The 17,337-nt window shown below is 41.8% G+C and overlaps 1 protein-coding gene across 1 annotated transcript; it reads left to right on the top strand.

Annotated features, from left to right (window-relative positions):
* The first annotated feature begins 4,287 nt into the window (after window positions 1-4,287).
* On the top strand, window positions 4,288-16,856 carry TMEM35A (transmembrane protein 35A). Its single transcript, XM_059384614.1, has 2 exons — window positions 4,288-4,552; window positions 15,059-16,856. Exons 1-2 carry the CDS (start codon window positions 4,433-4,435, stop codon window positions 15,464-15,466), a joined length of 528 nt encoding a protein of 175 aa, XP_059240597.1. The 5' UTR covers window positions 4,288-4,432; the 3' UTR covers window positions 15,467-16,856.
* Window positions 16,857-17,337: the final 481 nt, after the last annotated feature.

Below are 17,337 nucleotides of genomic sequence, written 5' to 3'. Positions count from 1 at the left end.
GAGAGAGAGAGAGAGAGGGAAGCAGGCTTCCTGCGGAGCAGGGAGCCCGCTTCCCTCTCTCTCTCTCTCTCTCTCTCTGCCTGCCTCTCTGCCTACTTGTGATCTCTGTCTGTCAAATAAATAAATAAAATCTTTAAAAAAAAAGTGGAAGCAAATGTTAAATTTTGAGATGGGGAAGAATTTTCTAAACAAAAAAGCAATGGAAAAGCCATAAAAGTATTGCTAAACTTGACTCCATTAAATTTATTGGCAAACATAAACTGGGAAAAATATTTATTTATTATTTTTTTAAAAGATTTTATTTATTTATTTGACAGACAGAGATCACAAGTAGGCAGAGAGGCTGGCAGAGAGGGGGGGGGGGAGGCAGGCTTCCTGCTGAACAGAGAGCCCTACCGGGGCTCGATTCCAAGGCCCTGGGATCATGACCTGAGCCTAAGGCAGAGGCCTTAACCCACTGAGCCACCCATGCACCCTGGTATTTATTTATTCTTAAAAAAATTTTTTAAAGATTTTATTTATCTATTTGACAGAGAGAGAGAGAGACAGTAAGAAAGGAAACACAAGCAGAGGGAGTGGGAGAGGGAGAAGCAGACTCATCCCTGCTTCTCCTCATCAATGTGGGACTCCATCCCAGGACACTGGGATCATGACCTCAGCCAAAGTCAGATGCTTAACGACTGAACCACACAGGGCTCCTAGGAAAGATATTTAAAAGATAATCCATGTCAGTATGATATAAAGGGCTCTTATGAAGTGATTAAAAAACGCCAACGCAGGGCACCTGGGTGGCTCAGTGGGTTAAAGCCTCTGCCTTTGGCTTAGGTCATGATCCCAGGGTTCTGGGATTGAGCCCTCATCAGACTCTCTGCTCAGTGGGGAGCCTGCTTCCCTTCCTCTCTGCCTGCCTCTCTGCCTACTTGTGCTCTGTATCTGTCAAATAAATAAATAAAATCTTAAAAAAAAAACACCAATGCTCAAAATAAAAATGGAAATGGAATAAAAATGGAAAAGGACATAAACAGAAGGTATACATTTGACCAATGAATATATGAAAAGATGTTCTAATGCTAATAATCCACAAAAGACAAACTTTTATGAATGAAATTGGTGAGGATGAAAAGCACTGAAGTCCTTAATGCAGATCAGATGTGGTGATGTGTACATACTTCTAAACTGCTGATGGGAAGGTAAATTTCGCTTTTGGAAAGCCCAAAAGAGTCAAGAGTCTTTTAAACATTCGTATCTTTAAATGATTTAAAGGAGTAGCAACAGTAAATGGAGGAACAGCAGAGGTTTAAGTTGAATACCCCAATAGGTGGTGGCCCTGCTCTGGATCTGGGGAGCTGCTTCACTCCTTGCTTCATTTTCTCATTCATAAAATGGAGGGAATTAATAGTACTAATCTCACAATATATGAAGTCACTTAGCATAATGTCTGGCATCCTTTAGGTGATAGGTTAATGTTAGCCATATACTAAATATATACATATAAAAAAGAATATGCACATATAAAAAGATCATAATTTTGACCCATCCAACTTCTAGAAATTTATCCTAAGGAAAAATTCAAGAATTTAGACAAAGATTGATATATAAGGGTATGCACTGAAACTTCATTTGCAGAAACAAAAAACATGAAAACAATACCTACCAATAGGAGAATAGTCACATGAAATATATATAGTACATTCCAATGATGTTGAAGTATTATACAATCATTTCAGAAAGATTTTTTTAAAGATTTTATTTATTTTTGAGAGAGAGAGAGTGTGTGCATGCCTGTGTACACAAATGGGGGGTGGGGCAGAGTGAGAAGCTGACTCCCCACTGAGCAAGGTGGGAGCCCAATTGGATTTGATACTCCATCCCAGGACCCTGAGATCACGACCTGAGCTGAAGGCAGACACTTAACTGACTGAGCTACCCAGGCGCCCAGAAAGATAATGTTTATGAAGATGGTTTAATGATATGGAAAAATGCTAACAAGTGAAAAAAGAAAAGCAGAGTATAAAACTGACTCTATAGTAAGATCAAATTTTGAAAAACTAATTTGTATATATTTTGTACATAGAGAATATTTAAGGAAAAGGTCAATTAGAATATTGACCAATCAGAATAACAATGTTCATTTCAGCATGTTGGGGTCAGGAATTATTTTCCCCTTCTATTTATTAGTAGTATTATTATTCAGTATTTTGTTCATTTTATGAGGAATATTATTATTCCCATTATCATGTAATTTGAAAGCAAAATGGTATATAATTCCTATAGTGCCTAATTCACTTGTATGTGCATTGTAGAACTCAGTAATTTATAGGTCGAATCATAACCACAAAGGCTGAAAATCTTTCACAATAAGATGTAAATGATTGCTAAACCTTCAAGTGTTACCACTTCCAGGGATAATATGTGTATTTAAATTTCTTCAGTTCCCCCTCCAAGGAAAATTTATCAGGATCTGGTGCACAAAAGACATTGTTTTAGGTATTATGGGATATAGAAAATTTGTTCCTACCTTTGAAATGCTTATAAGCTAAACTGTGGAACAGATTAGGAAGGCAAAAGACACAGAAGGGAACTACATCATTTTATGTTAGACACTGTGCTAGGCGACTTACTTATATCACATTCTTACCACAAACTTTTGAGGTGGAATTTTCATAGACATTTTATAAATGTGGAAATGGAGGCTCAGAGAACTTAAGTGACAAGTTTACAGAGTTAGTGGCAGAGCTGGCATTTAAACCCTGGACCTTCTGGACCTGACTCCAGACTATTATCTCACTTAATGAACACTGCCTCATCAAAAAGGTGTGTGTGTATGTGTGTGTGTGTAATTATAGTGCAAAGCAGAATCAGGTCAGTGCCATACTTACAATGCAGAGTATGAAGTATATGGGGAGACAATAGAGCAATGGTTAAGAACCTGGGCTCTTTATTTTATTTTATTTTTTTAAAGATTTTATTTATTTGACAAGGAGAGAGAGACCCGAGGGGGAACACAAGCAGGGGGAGTGGCAGAGAGAGAAGCAGGCTTCCTGCTGAGCAGGGAGCCTGATATGGGGCTTGATCCCAGGACCCTAGAACCATGACCTGAGCTGAAATCAGATGTTTAACAACTAAGCCACCCAGGCGCCCCTCTTTTTTTTTTTTTTTAAAGATTTTATTTATTTATCTGACAGAGAGAGAGAGAGCATAAGCAGGGAGAGAGGCAAAGGGAGAGGGAGAAGCAGGCTTCCTGCCCAGCGGGGAGCCCAAGGCTGGGCTCCATCCCAGAACCCTGGGATCACAACCAGAGCCAAAGGCAGACGCCCAGTGATTGAGTCACCCAGGTGCCCAAGAACCTGGGCTCTTAACCCAGGTTAAGACTGCTTAGGTTTGAATTCTGGCTCTCCACTTTCTAGTTAGCATATACTCTTGAGCAAGTTATTTTCCTGTTCCTCAGAGGTCCATCCATAAAGTGGGAGCTCATACCTAGCTCACCGTGTTGCTGTAAAGACTAAATGAGTTAATACAGGTAAAGGGTGGTTGTCTGGCACTTAGTAAACTTAGTAAACAGATATTGGTTATTATTACAGGAAATCAGAGGAGGGAGAAACCATATCCAGCTGGGAATGGATCAGGAAAGTCTTGAAGGAAGAGATAACATTGAAGACAAGATTAAATGTTAGAGAAGAATGATGGCTTAGAGAAAGGGAACGTAGGGGAGGTGGGAAAGCTCAGGTTGTCTGGGGCCCAGAGGAGATAGGAGAGAGAGGGTGGCATGGGAGCTATTGGAAGATAAACTTCCAAAGAGAGGCAGAGGTCAAAATGCCAAATTTAAAACTCTGGAGTTAATCGCTGGGCAATGGGAGCCATTAACGGTTTTCCAGGAAGAGAAAGATAAAGTTTTCTTCAGTTGCAATGGAGCCTGACAACTTTGTGGTTTTATCCTCGAGTGTTACCCACTGCAGAAACAAGCAAACTGAGGACTCCTGTTTTGACTGAGGGAAAGGAAAAGGGGAGAAAAGGAGGGAGGTGGCAAAAAGGGAGTAAATAACTTAGAGATGAAAAGTGCGCCTGGTGGGAAGTGGTGGGAAGGAGGTATTCCCTGATTCCTCATTCCAGAGGCAGCCCAGGAAGCATAACCTAGTTTTCCCCATTTTAAGACGTGAAATTCCCACCTCAGTTTAGATCTTCTTTAACTTCCAGACTGTGCTTTTGGCCAGGAGTAAGAGTAGGGCATTAGGACCCAGAAATTGTTGTAGTGAGAGAGGTTGAATCTCGATCTCTCAATTTTTCTCTAGAGCTCCCTCCTCTCCCTTTGTCATTCTAGCTGCCTGCTGCCTCCGCAGCGTCCCTCTAGCTCTCTCTGTGCTAACTGCCTGCGCCTTAGACAGACGGGGTGCGCAAAGCAGAAGGATTAGTTGGGACCTGCCTTGGTGACCCCATGGCATCCCCCAGAACCGTAACTGTTGTGGCCCTCTCAGTGGCCCTGGGACTCTTCTTTGTTTTCATGGGAACTATCAAGTTGACCCCCAGGCTCAGCAAGGATGCCTACACTGAGATGGTAAGTAAAGCAAAAGGGTGACGAGGGACGCACCCCCCAGGGACTGCGAGTACCTCTCCCCTTCTTTCCTTCCCAGTCCATGGTCCCGTCCCCTTAACCCCTACCCCCACCCCCAGACCTTACCTTCTCCCCAACAACTTTGCAGCTTCGAAGGTGCAGCTGGACAAGAGCGATTTCATTTGTAGGCTATGCTGGGAGCAACTGTTTTGTAGCCACTGGATGCCAGTTGGGGGAGGGGTTGCCCAGCGAGTACACCCCCACCTCCAAGTAAACCAGAAGGCTGAGACCTGCGTAACACCTGTCATTGGCAGGAATCCTTCCCACCTTCTAGCACACCCAAAGTCCGGGCAAGCAGTCTGCAAGTCTGATTCCTTCCCTTGGAGCTAAGAGTTTAGAAGGCTGGAGAGTTTATTTATCTTAGGGAAGAACAAAGGGGAAGGACGGAAAGAGCTGGGGGAGAACAAGCTACTAAAACAAGCCTTTCTTAGGGGCGGGAAAGGCGCTCCTCATCCCTGGCTGAGAGCTGATCCCTAGCTGCCTGGGTGTGTGTGTCTCTATCCTTGAGACAAAGCAGTCTTGGCCCAAATAAAGGTCATTGAGTGCCTGCTTCTTTCTCTTCTCTCAAGGGAGACCTTGATGTTTTGTTTTGTTTTGTTTGTGGGCTAATCTGCAAAATCTGCAAAGTCTGCCTCTGCTCTCCTGCAAAATAGTCCATAATCCCCACCTTGCCTCTTGTGGATGCCCGGGGTCAGGTCCTCTGCAGTTTTTCCCCTCTGCAGAGTTGGAATCACCAAAGGTGACTGGCCAAAACATTTCCTCTGCAACCTGGGGGCTGGGCTGCTCTCCCCAGTTCAGCGTGAAGAGGACTTGTTCCTATGCTGTAGAGTGTGAGGAGATGGCAGGGTATGTTTCCAGCACTTTCGGTCTCCGTCTCTCCCCCTGTCACTTTGCCTCTTCATTTCCCCGCCCCGGCTGAAGAGAACCTGCTTCTCACTGCCTTTGCCTGACTGCCAAACCCATTACTGGGCTCTCAAGGTCAAGAAGGAAAGAAGCTTAGGGGAGGAACAGGAAGGGAGAGAGAAAAAAGGGAAGAGGGTCTCTCCATTAGGGCTGAGTCAAGGAGGAATAGCCCCACACGTTGAGAGGAATAAATAGCGCTCTCCTAGAGCCCACTGCGGAGCCTTTCAGAGTCCCTCAATGTGAGCTGCAAATAGATGGAGACTGGTGAATTGTAGATGCTCAGAAAATGTTTGCAGACAGCTCTGGTTTCTGACTCAGGGTTTGAGCTGCTGCTTTCTGTGTCTCTCTCACCAAAGGATCACCCTGGGGGTGGGGGAGGGTGGCTGGGACTCCAGCGCCAGTGGCAAAGGTCTAGCCCCAGTGGCAAATACTAATGTATTTCTCCTTCTCCCTTCCCCTCCTCCCAGCATGTTTGGCCAGATGGAATTGAAATCAGGTCAAAATGAGAATCCAAGGCAGCCTACTGGGGAGGGGGGGGAGGGGGGGTAGCAGATGCCACCAAATGCAGAGAGACCGGGTGGAGGTGAAACGCCACTATATTTTGGTTTCAGTGTAGTAGTTTAGCTTAGATTACAAGTAAATGAAATGCTATTGCTTTACTTTACTTTTCAGATATACATGTATTAATATGTTTGTGTGTGAGCCTTAGGTATTTTTGACTTTTCCTTTTCCTTAGGACATAGTAGCCTTCTTCAGTATACTCCCTGGCCCCCAGACCCTCCTCAGCTGAGTTAGAAGTCCCCCCAACCTGTACCCTAAGTACACTGTTAGGATCTGCAGGAAATCCAGCTAAAATGGAGTCACCGGGAAGCTTCTTACTAGCTTGGCAGGAGCTCACGAGGAGGATCAGCCACAAATGGGTTTACAGTAGGTTTCTTCCTAGGGAGTGGAGCTGTGTTTTGCAGTCTCCTGAAAGGCAGAAGAAACCAATGTCAAGATTTCGTATCATACAAAGGAACATATTTATATATAAGTATACGCTAATACAGCAGTATAGAACCATTGTGAGTGAGTGAGTGTGTGTGTGCGTGTGTGTGTGTGTACAGGCACAATTCTGTGCTTATGTGTTCAGGGGTATCTGGAAAGAATGGAGGAACTATATCTAGCTGGGAGGTAGACTTCACAGTAGTATGAAGCTTGAGGAGGATTTTCAGATTGCTTTTTCCAGGGTCCCCTCCTGCACTGAACATTGGCTCCAGGCTGGGGAGGGCTGTCCAGCATAGGGGCCACTGCACCAGTTCTGGGCTGGCCAAGCTTTATTCTTAAGTCCAAAGGAAATGGGAAAAATTCAGTTCTAGTACGAAGAAGGGACTTGATTTATATTTGTTGAATGGATGAGTGAATGAATGAGTCATTGGAGCATTGTCTTGGCTGGTCACCACCCTTCAGAGTTGTCTGGTTGGATCTTGATTATGTAGTTCAGGAGCCATTTCTTGCTCTCAGAAGGCGGTATGGCCCCTTAGGACCCCAATTCTAGATCAGCTAGGCTGATTATCTGGGATTTTCTGTTTTCCATTTAGGAGTGATTCCTCTGCATTGACAGTCATTCATTGCCTGCGGCAGCTTTTCTTACAAGATCTCAAAGTGTTTTTGTTTAAAGATTATTTGTTCTTTAAAACATATCAGTGAGTTAAATTCATCTTATTATTCTTATTTTACTGATGGATCAAACTGATCCAATATCATAGGGTACGCTGTTGTGGGAGCAGAGATTAGAAACCAAGTCCATGACTGAATCTTCTCAGTAGAGGGGTCATTAATGATTACAACTGTCTTTTTGGATGTCAGAACTTGCAACTGATTCTTGAACATATCTGGCACATTCTTGCTTCTTTTTTATAACCGTTCAACTACACCAATTCAAACCTTTACTTTGAAACCAATTTCAAATTTTAGATTTGGGGTTTTTTTCTTTTTCTCTTTTTTTAAATTTTTCTTGTTCTAAAACCATTAGTGTTATGCTTACGTGTTGTCCCCTCTGTGAGGAATCATGGCTGAAAACCCTACGGACCAATGACTATTAACTTCTTTCCTGTATACTGCAGAAACCAGGAATGGTTAATGGAAAGAGCACAGACTTTCAGTCATATAGGTTAGTGCTTGAGTCCTGACATTCCTAGTGTCTCAGTTTCCTTATCTGTGAGATGAGGATAATAATTTTTCCCTTAGAAGGTTGTTGTAAATATTAGTTGAGATTATATATGGAAGCATCTGGTACAGTGGTAATTTACATATAGCCAGTGTTCAAGAAATGTTGCGGGTGAAGTGATGGTAATAATTGATTCTGCATTATGCAGGGGCTTCCTGACTAATCTGAACGGTCAGTTTAAGGGATTGAAATCAGGCACTTACAAGAGCAAGATGCTATTTTCATGTGCCCTGGTGAACAGACCTTTACGCAATTAGCTAATTTTGAAAGCTCCACACTTGCTGCCTGTTAATGCACAGTGGATTCCATGCAGAACTTCCAGATGTCTCTCTGAATTGCCCATTTGGTGTGTGTCGCCCCATACCTCCTCCAGATTTAGCAAATGTCATTATAGAGTACTCTAAAGCCCACATGAACTCAACATGACTGATCACTCCCTTGACTAAATGCCTTCATTAATTCACTTAAAATTGGGAGACAGCACATACAAATGCTGCTAAGCAGTTTCCTGGGCAGTGATGGGGAACAAACAAATGGTTGACTTGCTCTAAATTTGGTATTCAGCTCTTTGAGGCAGTGGTTCCATTCTGTAATCAAAAGGGGCTACATGCAGAATGGTGAGAAAACACCAAAATCCCATCACAATGAAGCCGAGGGATTTTGGCGCTAAAAAGAACAGGGCAAGGCTCTGCTTCTTCTAATCCCCTCAAGTGACGGTTTGTTATTTGGTTGATTGGCTTATCTTGAGTTAAATGCCCTAGGGTTTGTATATCCCTGGGGAAACACTCCAGATGTTTTGGGTAGTTTATTTAATATCCTTAGGTAATCTTTTATGCTTCCAATCACTGACATTAATTGCTTTCCAGCTAGGTAATAAGATAGTAATTCACTGATGCTTAGACTGCTCTCTGAGGTGGGACAGTACATTTATTCCATCGGAGAGGAAACTGACCCTGAGATGGAAAGTGACGTTGCTTAATTCATACAGTCAACCATCTCAGGCTAAACTCCACTGGAGGTGATGCCAGGGAACGTGTAGCTTCTCAATGGCCAAGAGTTATGCTTGTTTCAAAGTGACCTTTGACGAATAGTTGAAGTCTTCTGCCCTAAAATGCAATCTGGGAAGGATCCACTTTGGTCAGTAGGACGAGATTCGCCAGCTTCCTCTGTAGGTTGGTACTATATGACAGCAGAAAGTGGACTTGCCTAAAATATGTTTATAATTCACATGGATATTTGGCAATTAAACACGTGATGGCTTTTTATTGCTTTGAAGAAATAATCAGTAACTCAGATTTGGCTTTTTCCCCTACAAAGATGTAGGGAAATCATATTCGAGTCAGTAAACTTTGCAGAATTTATGAACCTTTATGGTCTAAGATATCAACGAAGCTGAAAATTTTAGCCAAAATGTATTTTTGTCAGTGCCCTCTTTGGCTTTCATAGTTTTTTTTTTTCTCTGTAAATTTTAGTGAAGTGTAACATACATTCTGAAATGTGCATCTAACGTAAATGTACAGCTCAAGGAATTTTCAGAATACTCCTGTGTAACCAGCACCCATTATCAAGAACACACCAGCTCTCCTGAAACCCGCCCCCCCCCATGGCTCCTTCCAGATACTACCTCCCCAAGGGTTATTATCTTCCTGACTTCTAACAACATAAGTTAGTTTTACTGTTTTTGAACATTATATAAATGGAATTTATAGTGGATTAGCCATTTTTTTTTCTTTACCTAACTTGCATAGGTGTACTGAAGTGGATCAAACCACTTGGTCTCTGTTCCCATTTGTCCTGTTAGCTGACTTGGATCAGTAATTAACTGCAATTGAAGATAAATGCAATTAGATAGTTTTGAGCTCTTCAAATAAATGTCATTAATATGAGATCATGGACCCTATGGTGTTCTGAAGAGTAAATGACAAAAAGAGAAAGGGTATGACTAAAGAAAGGCTCCATATGCTTTTTTTTTTTTTTAAGATTTTATTTATTTATTTGTCTGAGAGAGATCACAGGTAGGTAGAGAGACTGGCAGAGAGAGAGAGAGAGCGGGAAGCAGGCTCCCTGCTGAGCAGAAAGCCCCATGTGGGACTCGATCCCAGGACCCTGAGATCGTGACCTGAGCCGAAGGCAGCGGCCTAACCCACTGAGCCACCCAGGCGCCCCTCCATATGCTTTTGACTCATGTCTGAATCATATCTTCTCATACCATAAGAATGGACCTGTTTGATTCACTGCTATTATCATTAAAATAATCACCATGGTTTGCTTGCAAATGCACGGACTTCTCATTGTATGTTTCACTGATAATGAAATGTGTGTGTGTGTCTGTGTGTGGCCCTTGTCTGATACCATGATGTTATGATTTTTTTAACTAAATCTCCAAAATGTTCATTTAATTTACAAAAGGGGAAACCCAGATAGTAAAATGCATAGTGATTTTCTCTAAGCAATTTAGGGGCAAAACTAAAATTGAAATTAAGCTTATCTTAAGAATCTCAGCCCAAGGAGGGGCGCCTGGGTGGCTCAGTCGGTTAAGCGGCTGCCTTTGGCTCAGGTCATGATCCCAGCATCCTAGGATCGAGTCCCACTTCGGGCTCCCTGCTCCACAGGGAGCCTGCTTCTCCCTCTGCATCTGCCTGCCACTCTGCCTGCCTGTGCTCTATCACTCTGACAAATAAATAAATAAATAAATAAATAAATAAAAGAATCTCAGCCCAAGGATATTGTTGGACAATTGCTTTCTATGAAAGGGATTTGAAACATTTGACTAAACACTCTTCTTCCCTGCTTCCTTGCCCTATAAGGAAACTAAGGTTACAGGGTTTGGGTCATTGCAATGGAAGGGAAACAGACCTAACAAAGTGAATTGTGAGAGCCTTTTGGGAGAGTGACTCAGTCAACTCTCTTTATTCTTACCATCAGGACAATTAAAGTCTTTAGAGCTCTAGTTACTATAGATTCAAGACATGTGACCCTTCTATTGTTAGAACTGATGTGGCACAGACCAAACACTGATGGGGCTGGCAATAGTAGGATTCTTTTGATGTCTCCATCCTACTCCACAGGAGAAAGAATAAAGGCCTTCCTATAATGTCAAGACTCCATCCAAGCTTAGTACCATTTCTAACAAATTGAACATTCCCTGTCTGGAGTCCTGGAGAATAGATGCTATCTGTACCTACTCAGCTTTGCACTAAAGATTTGATGAAATGGCTTATCCATTTTCTCCGCAGTTTCCTCTGGAGAAAAAAAAGGGAAAGAAAAAGAGGCAACAGTTGCATTAAAGATCCACAGTGGTAGTTTAAGAAGTTAGATAAACAACTGAAAAAGTAATATGGAGTCACACCAAATGTAAAGAAAAAAAAAAAAAGATCACTGAAGTCACGGGAACTTGATTTAAAGACCTGGAATTTGGCCCCAGGCTATGAATTCCACTATAGTATAGTTAAGAATCTATTCTTGAATGATGGGTGGTTAGCCTTAGCCAAAAAAGGAGCGTTTCCAGAAGCCACTCATCCAGCAACTGGAAGTCTTGGCTCTGAACTGACTGTAAGAAACTCATCTTGCCTCCTGCATTCATCATGTCAGAAGCTTACATTTACGATTTAGGAATTGCCTCTTGGGAAGCTTTGTGTTGTTAATTAGAAATGGTCCTCATTTAAAAGTGTTGAAGAAGACTCTTGTGTCTAGACCTCTTTCCCTGATGTTACCCTGCTACTCTCACTAGAGTGCAGAGAGGGAAAGAGTAGGCAGGTGGCATCTAGTTTAATAGTGAGAGGAAATGGGTACACTTCTCCTCACCACCTCTGCTCTGCTCCATGTGGGTCTCCTGCAGTTCAACCCAGGGTTTTACTCTGCCAACTCATCAACATCTCTCCTAATTTCTCTGGGACTCCCTGATTTAACCTAAAATGGGAAGAGGGAGGAAGAATGACTAACCCTCTATGTTTCTTTACATGCTCAGGAATAGGATAGGGACTAGGGTGAGGTGAAATTTTAAAAACAGGATCTGACAAGGCCAGGACTGGGAAGAGATAAATGACGCAGGGTTGTATAAATGCAGAGCTGGATCCTGCCTTTATCTGAAGCTTTGATATTTTGCTCATTAATGATATCATCATTTACCTTACTCAAGAAATCCTTTTGGTGCCCTCTTAAATTTTACACTCAAGGCAAATAGCCTGGCTCATTTCACTTTATTCTTTTTTTTTTTTTTTTAAAAATTTTTTTTTTTTTTGTCAGAGAGAGGGAGGGGGAGAGAGAGAGCACAGGCAGACAGAATGGCAGACAGAGGCAGAGGGAGAAGCAGGCTCCCTGCCGAGCAAGGAGCCCGATGTGGGACTCGATCCCAGGACGCTGGGATCATGACCTGAGCCGAAGGCAGCTGCTTAACCAACTGAGCCACCCAGGCGTCCCATCATTTCACTTTATTCTTAACCCTGCTCAGGAAAATGAGGCTCAGAGAGGTCAAATAATTTGCCTATGGACACCCCACTAGAAAGTGACAGAGATGAGATTTAAAGCCAAGTCTGTCTGTATAAAAATTGTGTTTTTTTCCCCCACTAAACCATTGGTCTTTTAACAGTCCTCATAGAGGATTATCTTGTGCCACTTATGATAATTAATCCATGAAATAAGTTGCATCCACTGATCCAGAAGTGAGAGAGATGACGACGTTTGTTCCAAATCTAGAGTGTGTGAACACTATTCTAAGTGCCAGATGCTTCTAAGAGGTCAAGTTGGCTTTCTGCCTGATTCTTATGATACTTGCCTTGCATCTGGAACTTTTGACTATTCTCTTCTTGAAAACCTTGGCCCCCATGACCCTGTCTTTCTTGGTTTTTCCCTCTACTTTTCTGACCACACTCTCTTCTGTCTGCTTTGTGGACCATCTTCCTGTTTCCATTTCTTAAATGTCAGTCACACAATTTTTCCCTCTGTATATATACATTCTGCTGTATATATATATAATTACACATACATATATATACACATATACTGTATATGTATATATACATATATGTATACTGCTGTATTTATACTATATATATACCTTCTGCTGTATATAGACTGTATATATACATACTGATGTATATATACATCAGGATGGATACTGATGACTATCCATTCTGTATCATTATTCTAGACCTCTATTACTGAGCTGCCTACCAGACATCTCCACTTAGATGTCTTAGAAATACTTCAACTAAAAAACCCAAATTGAATCCCTTACTCCTTCCTACCCCTTGCCCCACTCCCAATATGATCTTCCAGATGCATACCCAAACCTGGTGAATGGTAACACCCTTCTACCCACATACCCAAGCCAGAGACCAGAGAATCTTTCTTGACTTATCCCTTTCCCCCAGTGTCCACATCCAGTATAACAATAAATTCTATGATTTTGCATTAAAAATATTCTTGACTCTGTCCCCTTCCCTCTATCCCTCCTATCATTAATCTAAGTCTTTTATTTGGTCTCTTTGCTTCCAGGCATACTTCTCTCAATGCACCCTCCACACTATTTCCAGAAGGACCTTCCTCAAAAGCAAATTATGGTGCTCCCCCTGGCTTATAGGATAAAACCCACCTCCACAGCACAAGATCTTTCTCCAAGATCTCCTGGTGACACATATATAGACATATATAAGAGGATGTATATAGTTCTCATGATCCATGATTCATATCTATCTCCCCTGTTTCATGTCTCACTCTCACCCTTCCCTCTCCCAACCTATGCTGAACTGGGGCGGTGTTTGAAACACACAAGTCTGTTTTGTGCTTCAGGGCCTTTGCTCACCCAGTTTCTTCTGCCTGCAATGACTTTTGCTTATTGATTTGCCAACACCTGCTCTTCCTTTAATATTCCACTGTAGCTTTTCTCTATTTCCATCTAGGGAGACTTGACCACTCTGGTATGCCTCCACTGTTTCTACTGCATAATTTTGTTTGGCACCCATAACTTCTCTTCATATAAACTCAAGCTTCAGGAAAGAAGAGCCTTTGAATGATTGATATCTGTATCCAAAGTACCTAGACAGTGCCTAGTGCAAGGAAGCACTTAATAAATATTGAATGGGTTAATGGATACTTACTGAAAACAAAGCAGTGGGCCAACCTAATAAGACACTTGATAAAATCTCATCGATTTACTACAAAACGAGGATCAGGCCCATCTGAATACAGTGAAAAATATGATTATCTATTACCCTAAGGTCAATATAACCTTATTACTTTGTAATATATCCTGTGACTCCCTCCTCTGTTGTATGATGTCTCCCTTTAGGCTACAGTTAGACCTTGTACAGATGTCTATTATGTGTCCTTAACCATATTGCTTTATACTGGCGATTTGTGTATCCATTTCCCCTCACCAGACCAAGAGCTTCTTGACCCTGGCTTATTTACCTTTTTATCTCCATTGCATAATCCATAGTAGGTGTTCAATATATATTTGTTAGATTAAAATTAATGAACTTGCACCAGGCTAACAAAGTAGCATCTTGTAAAGGCCTGGGACTTTTATCTCACTGACCATGAGACTAGTTTTTATCTTACTGTATTTTAAAGATATATAAGGGGCTAATATTTGCACACATTTTAATTTTTCTATTTACTTAGTACTCACTTTTTAATTTTTGCAGATTCTACAAGTGTAAACTCCTGCTCAGTTTTTTTTGAATTATCACAGATTCCAAATTTGGGAAGTCCAAATTAGTGAGGCTTTATCATACTGTGCTTTGCCTTGTTTCATTTTTGTTGTTGTTCATATGCATCTGGGTTTGAACGAGGCAGGCACTAGAAAATGTGAATGTGGCTAATCTGTAACAGATTTTATGGGCCCAATAAATTTTCTTATAAATGCTTTTAGTGTTGTTTATGATTTATAATCAGAAAATAATTTTTAACTATAAAGCCAAATTCTCTTTGGTGTTGTTACTAAGTTTTATTTATTTATTTATTTTAAAAATTTATTTTAGATAGAGTGCGAGTGGGGGGAGGAGCAGAGGGAAAGGGACATGCAGACTCTATGCTGAGGGCAGAGCCTAGTCCCATGGCCCTGAGATCATGACCTGAGCTGAAATAAAGTGTTGGAAACTCAACTAACTGAGCCACCCAGGTGCTCTGTTGTTACCAAGGTTTAAATCATAGGGATCTCAGAAAATCGCTTGTTTTTTTCTTATCTTCATTACAAGGCTTTTATTTAGGAGTTACAGTAAAAAATGGGGGACGGGGAATCAGGTGGGGACAGAAGGAAGCCCTTTCTTGTATGTTCTCCATTCTAATGTTAAAATCAACGTTAATGTGGCATTCCTTGTGGTATTTCACTCTAGAAACGTGCTTACAAGAGCTATGTCCGAGCCCTCCCTCTGCTGAAGAAAATGGGGATCAATTCCATTCTCCTCCGCAAAAGCATTGGTGCTCTTGAGGTGGCCTGTGGCATTGTCATGACCCTTGTGCCTGGGCGTCCCAAAGATGTGGCCAACTTCTTCCTACTCTTGCTGGTGTTGGCTGTGCTCTTCTTCCATCAGCTAGTCGGTGATCCTCTCAAACGCTACGCCCATGCTCTGGTGTTTGGAATCCTGCTCACCTGCCGCCTGCTGATTGCCCGCAAGCCTGAAGACCGGTCTTCTGAGAAGAAGCCCTTGCCACTGCCGGGGCAAGCGGGGAATGCTGGGAATGCAGAGGAGCAGCCCTCCTTATATGAGAAGGCCCCTCAGGGCAAAATGAAGTTGTCATAGGAAAGCAGAAGTGCAAAAAGTGGACCTTCCAGGCAGTTGCCTCCATGACACCCAGGAAGATGTCAGTGTGTGTGTGTGTGTGTTTTTTCATTTATTTATCTTGAGGGAAAGGGAAAAATATAATCTGCAAGTTAATGGTCTTATTGGCTTGTGTACACCTATACCCTAAAATGACCTCCCCACATAGACATATGTGCACCACCTTTAATCACTTTGGGGCAACTCACATCTTGCTGCATGTACATGTATATGGCTAACTGTTGAAGTGTATTTGTGAGATGGACTCCAGCAAGCATGTGACTATAAGATTATGTGTGGGAAAATGTATTTACTGTGTGTGTGTGTGTGCGTGTGCGCGCATACATGCGTGCACACTTGTGCACGCAGGTGTGAGGATAAGGCTCTGATCTTGAACTAATCCTGCACAGGTATCCTTCCCTTTACAAACTGATTCTAGTGAGGGCAGAATAAAATAAACCTCTTCTAAAGAGAATCCTACTTACTTCTGGTATTAATCAAGTGATGTATTCCTGTGGGATGAGGGAAATTGAGCTGAAAACTTTAATTTACCACTTTAGGAGACAGTTGCTTCAATTCGAGACACTGAGTTATACTGGTTAGCCTCCACTGTAACAGTTGTTGAAATTTTAAATACTCCATATTGAGTTTAATTAAAATAAGGGATATATGCAGTCAATACATAATCTAATTCAAGTGATAAAATTGTAAGTTTCACCTTGCCTTTGCCCCAACTCAACCTACTAAGCGCCTTTGCTCACAGTTTGAAATTGAAGCAGTAAACCTTTACCAGACATCTTTTTTGGATTTTCTTAAGCTAAAAGTTGCCTCACTTCCTACTATTCTCAGCAACTAACCAGGATTTGGCAGCTGCTCCATTACAGTTGAGGGAGCAGGGATTAGTTCCATTAGAAATTTGTGAATCTCAAACTCTAGTTACTCTCTTAAATCATCTGAAACTTGACAGAGGAGCTGTATCCAATGTTTCCCTGCCAAACAGATTCATTACTCCTATTGAATCTTCACTGAACTTTGCTAGTGTAAACCGAGATCGCAGTTACTCCTGTGGTTGTCTCCTCTACACCTCTTTATCATTACAGTGGCTGGAGTCTAGTTGGGGGAAGGATATTTGATATGGGTTGGTTGGATTGAGCAGTATGAAACTTTGCTTTCTTCATTCAGTACTGCTGTTTCTCCTTGTTTGATGTGCTTTGATGGTTTTACTATTGTGCCAGGGATGGGGAGAGGGGTGGGGCATTGTGTGTGGGGGGAGTACATATTATTGTATTTTCTTCAGTGCCATTGTTCTTGTTAATTGATACCTCTGTCTTATTTCTCTCATTCTTTCAAAATAAACATTTTTGAAATTTGGAGGAAACTGTCTGGACAGGTAATGAAATCTGGGAAGAAAAGTTTGTATGAAGGAATTCATGCCATTTTATTTTTGATTCTGGATGAGGAAGTGAAAGAGAAGGAATTGTATATCACATAGTATACTAACGAGGTTACCAACTTTCCAATCTCATTTAAGTTCCCCCACACTTCGGTAATGTCAGCATATAAAGACAGAAAGCCAGAGCATTAGATCAATACAATTTTCAGGTTTAGGGAGTTCTGCTTCACTAGGTGACGCCAAGGGAAGGTGGAAGAATGAGTTCAGAGAAAATTGCAGGTCTAGGAAACAAAGGCGAACCAGTGCTCTCTCAATATGTGTATCCACAAACTGGCACATGTTCCAGTGTCATGTTAAGCAAGTTATTTCACCACTCAGAGCCCCAGTTTCATCATCTACAAAAGACAAGGGGATTGAAGGCTTAAAAATCCCTTCTAATACACAGTTGAGTCTATGAAAT

This window comes from Mustela nigripes, chromosome X, assembly GCF_022355385.1.
Source record: "Mustela nigripes isolate SB6536 chromosome X, MUSNIG.SB6536, whole genome shotgun sequence".
NCBI lineage: Eukaryota > Metazoa > Chordata > Mammalia > Carnivora > Mustelidae > Mustela > Mustela nigripes.
Note: the sequence above shows the minus strand (reverse complement) of the source record. Positions and strands in the feature narration are given on the sequence as shown.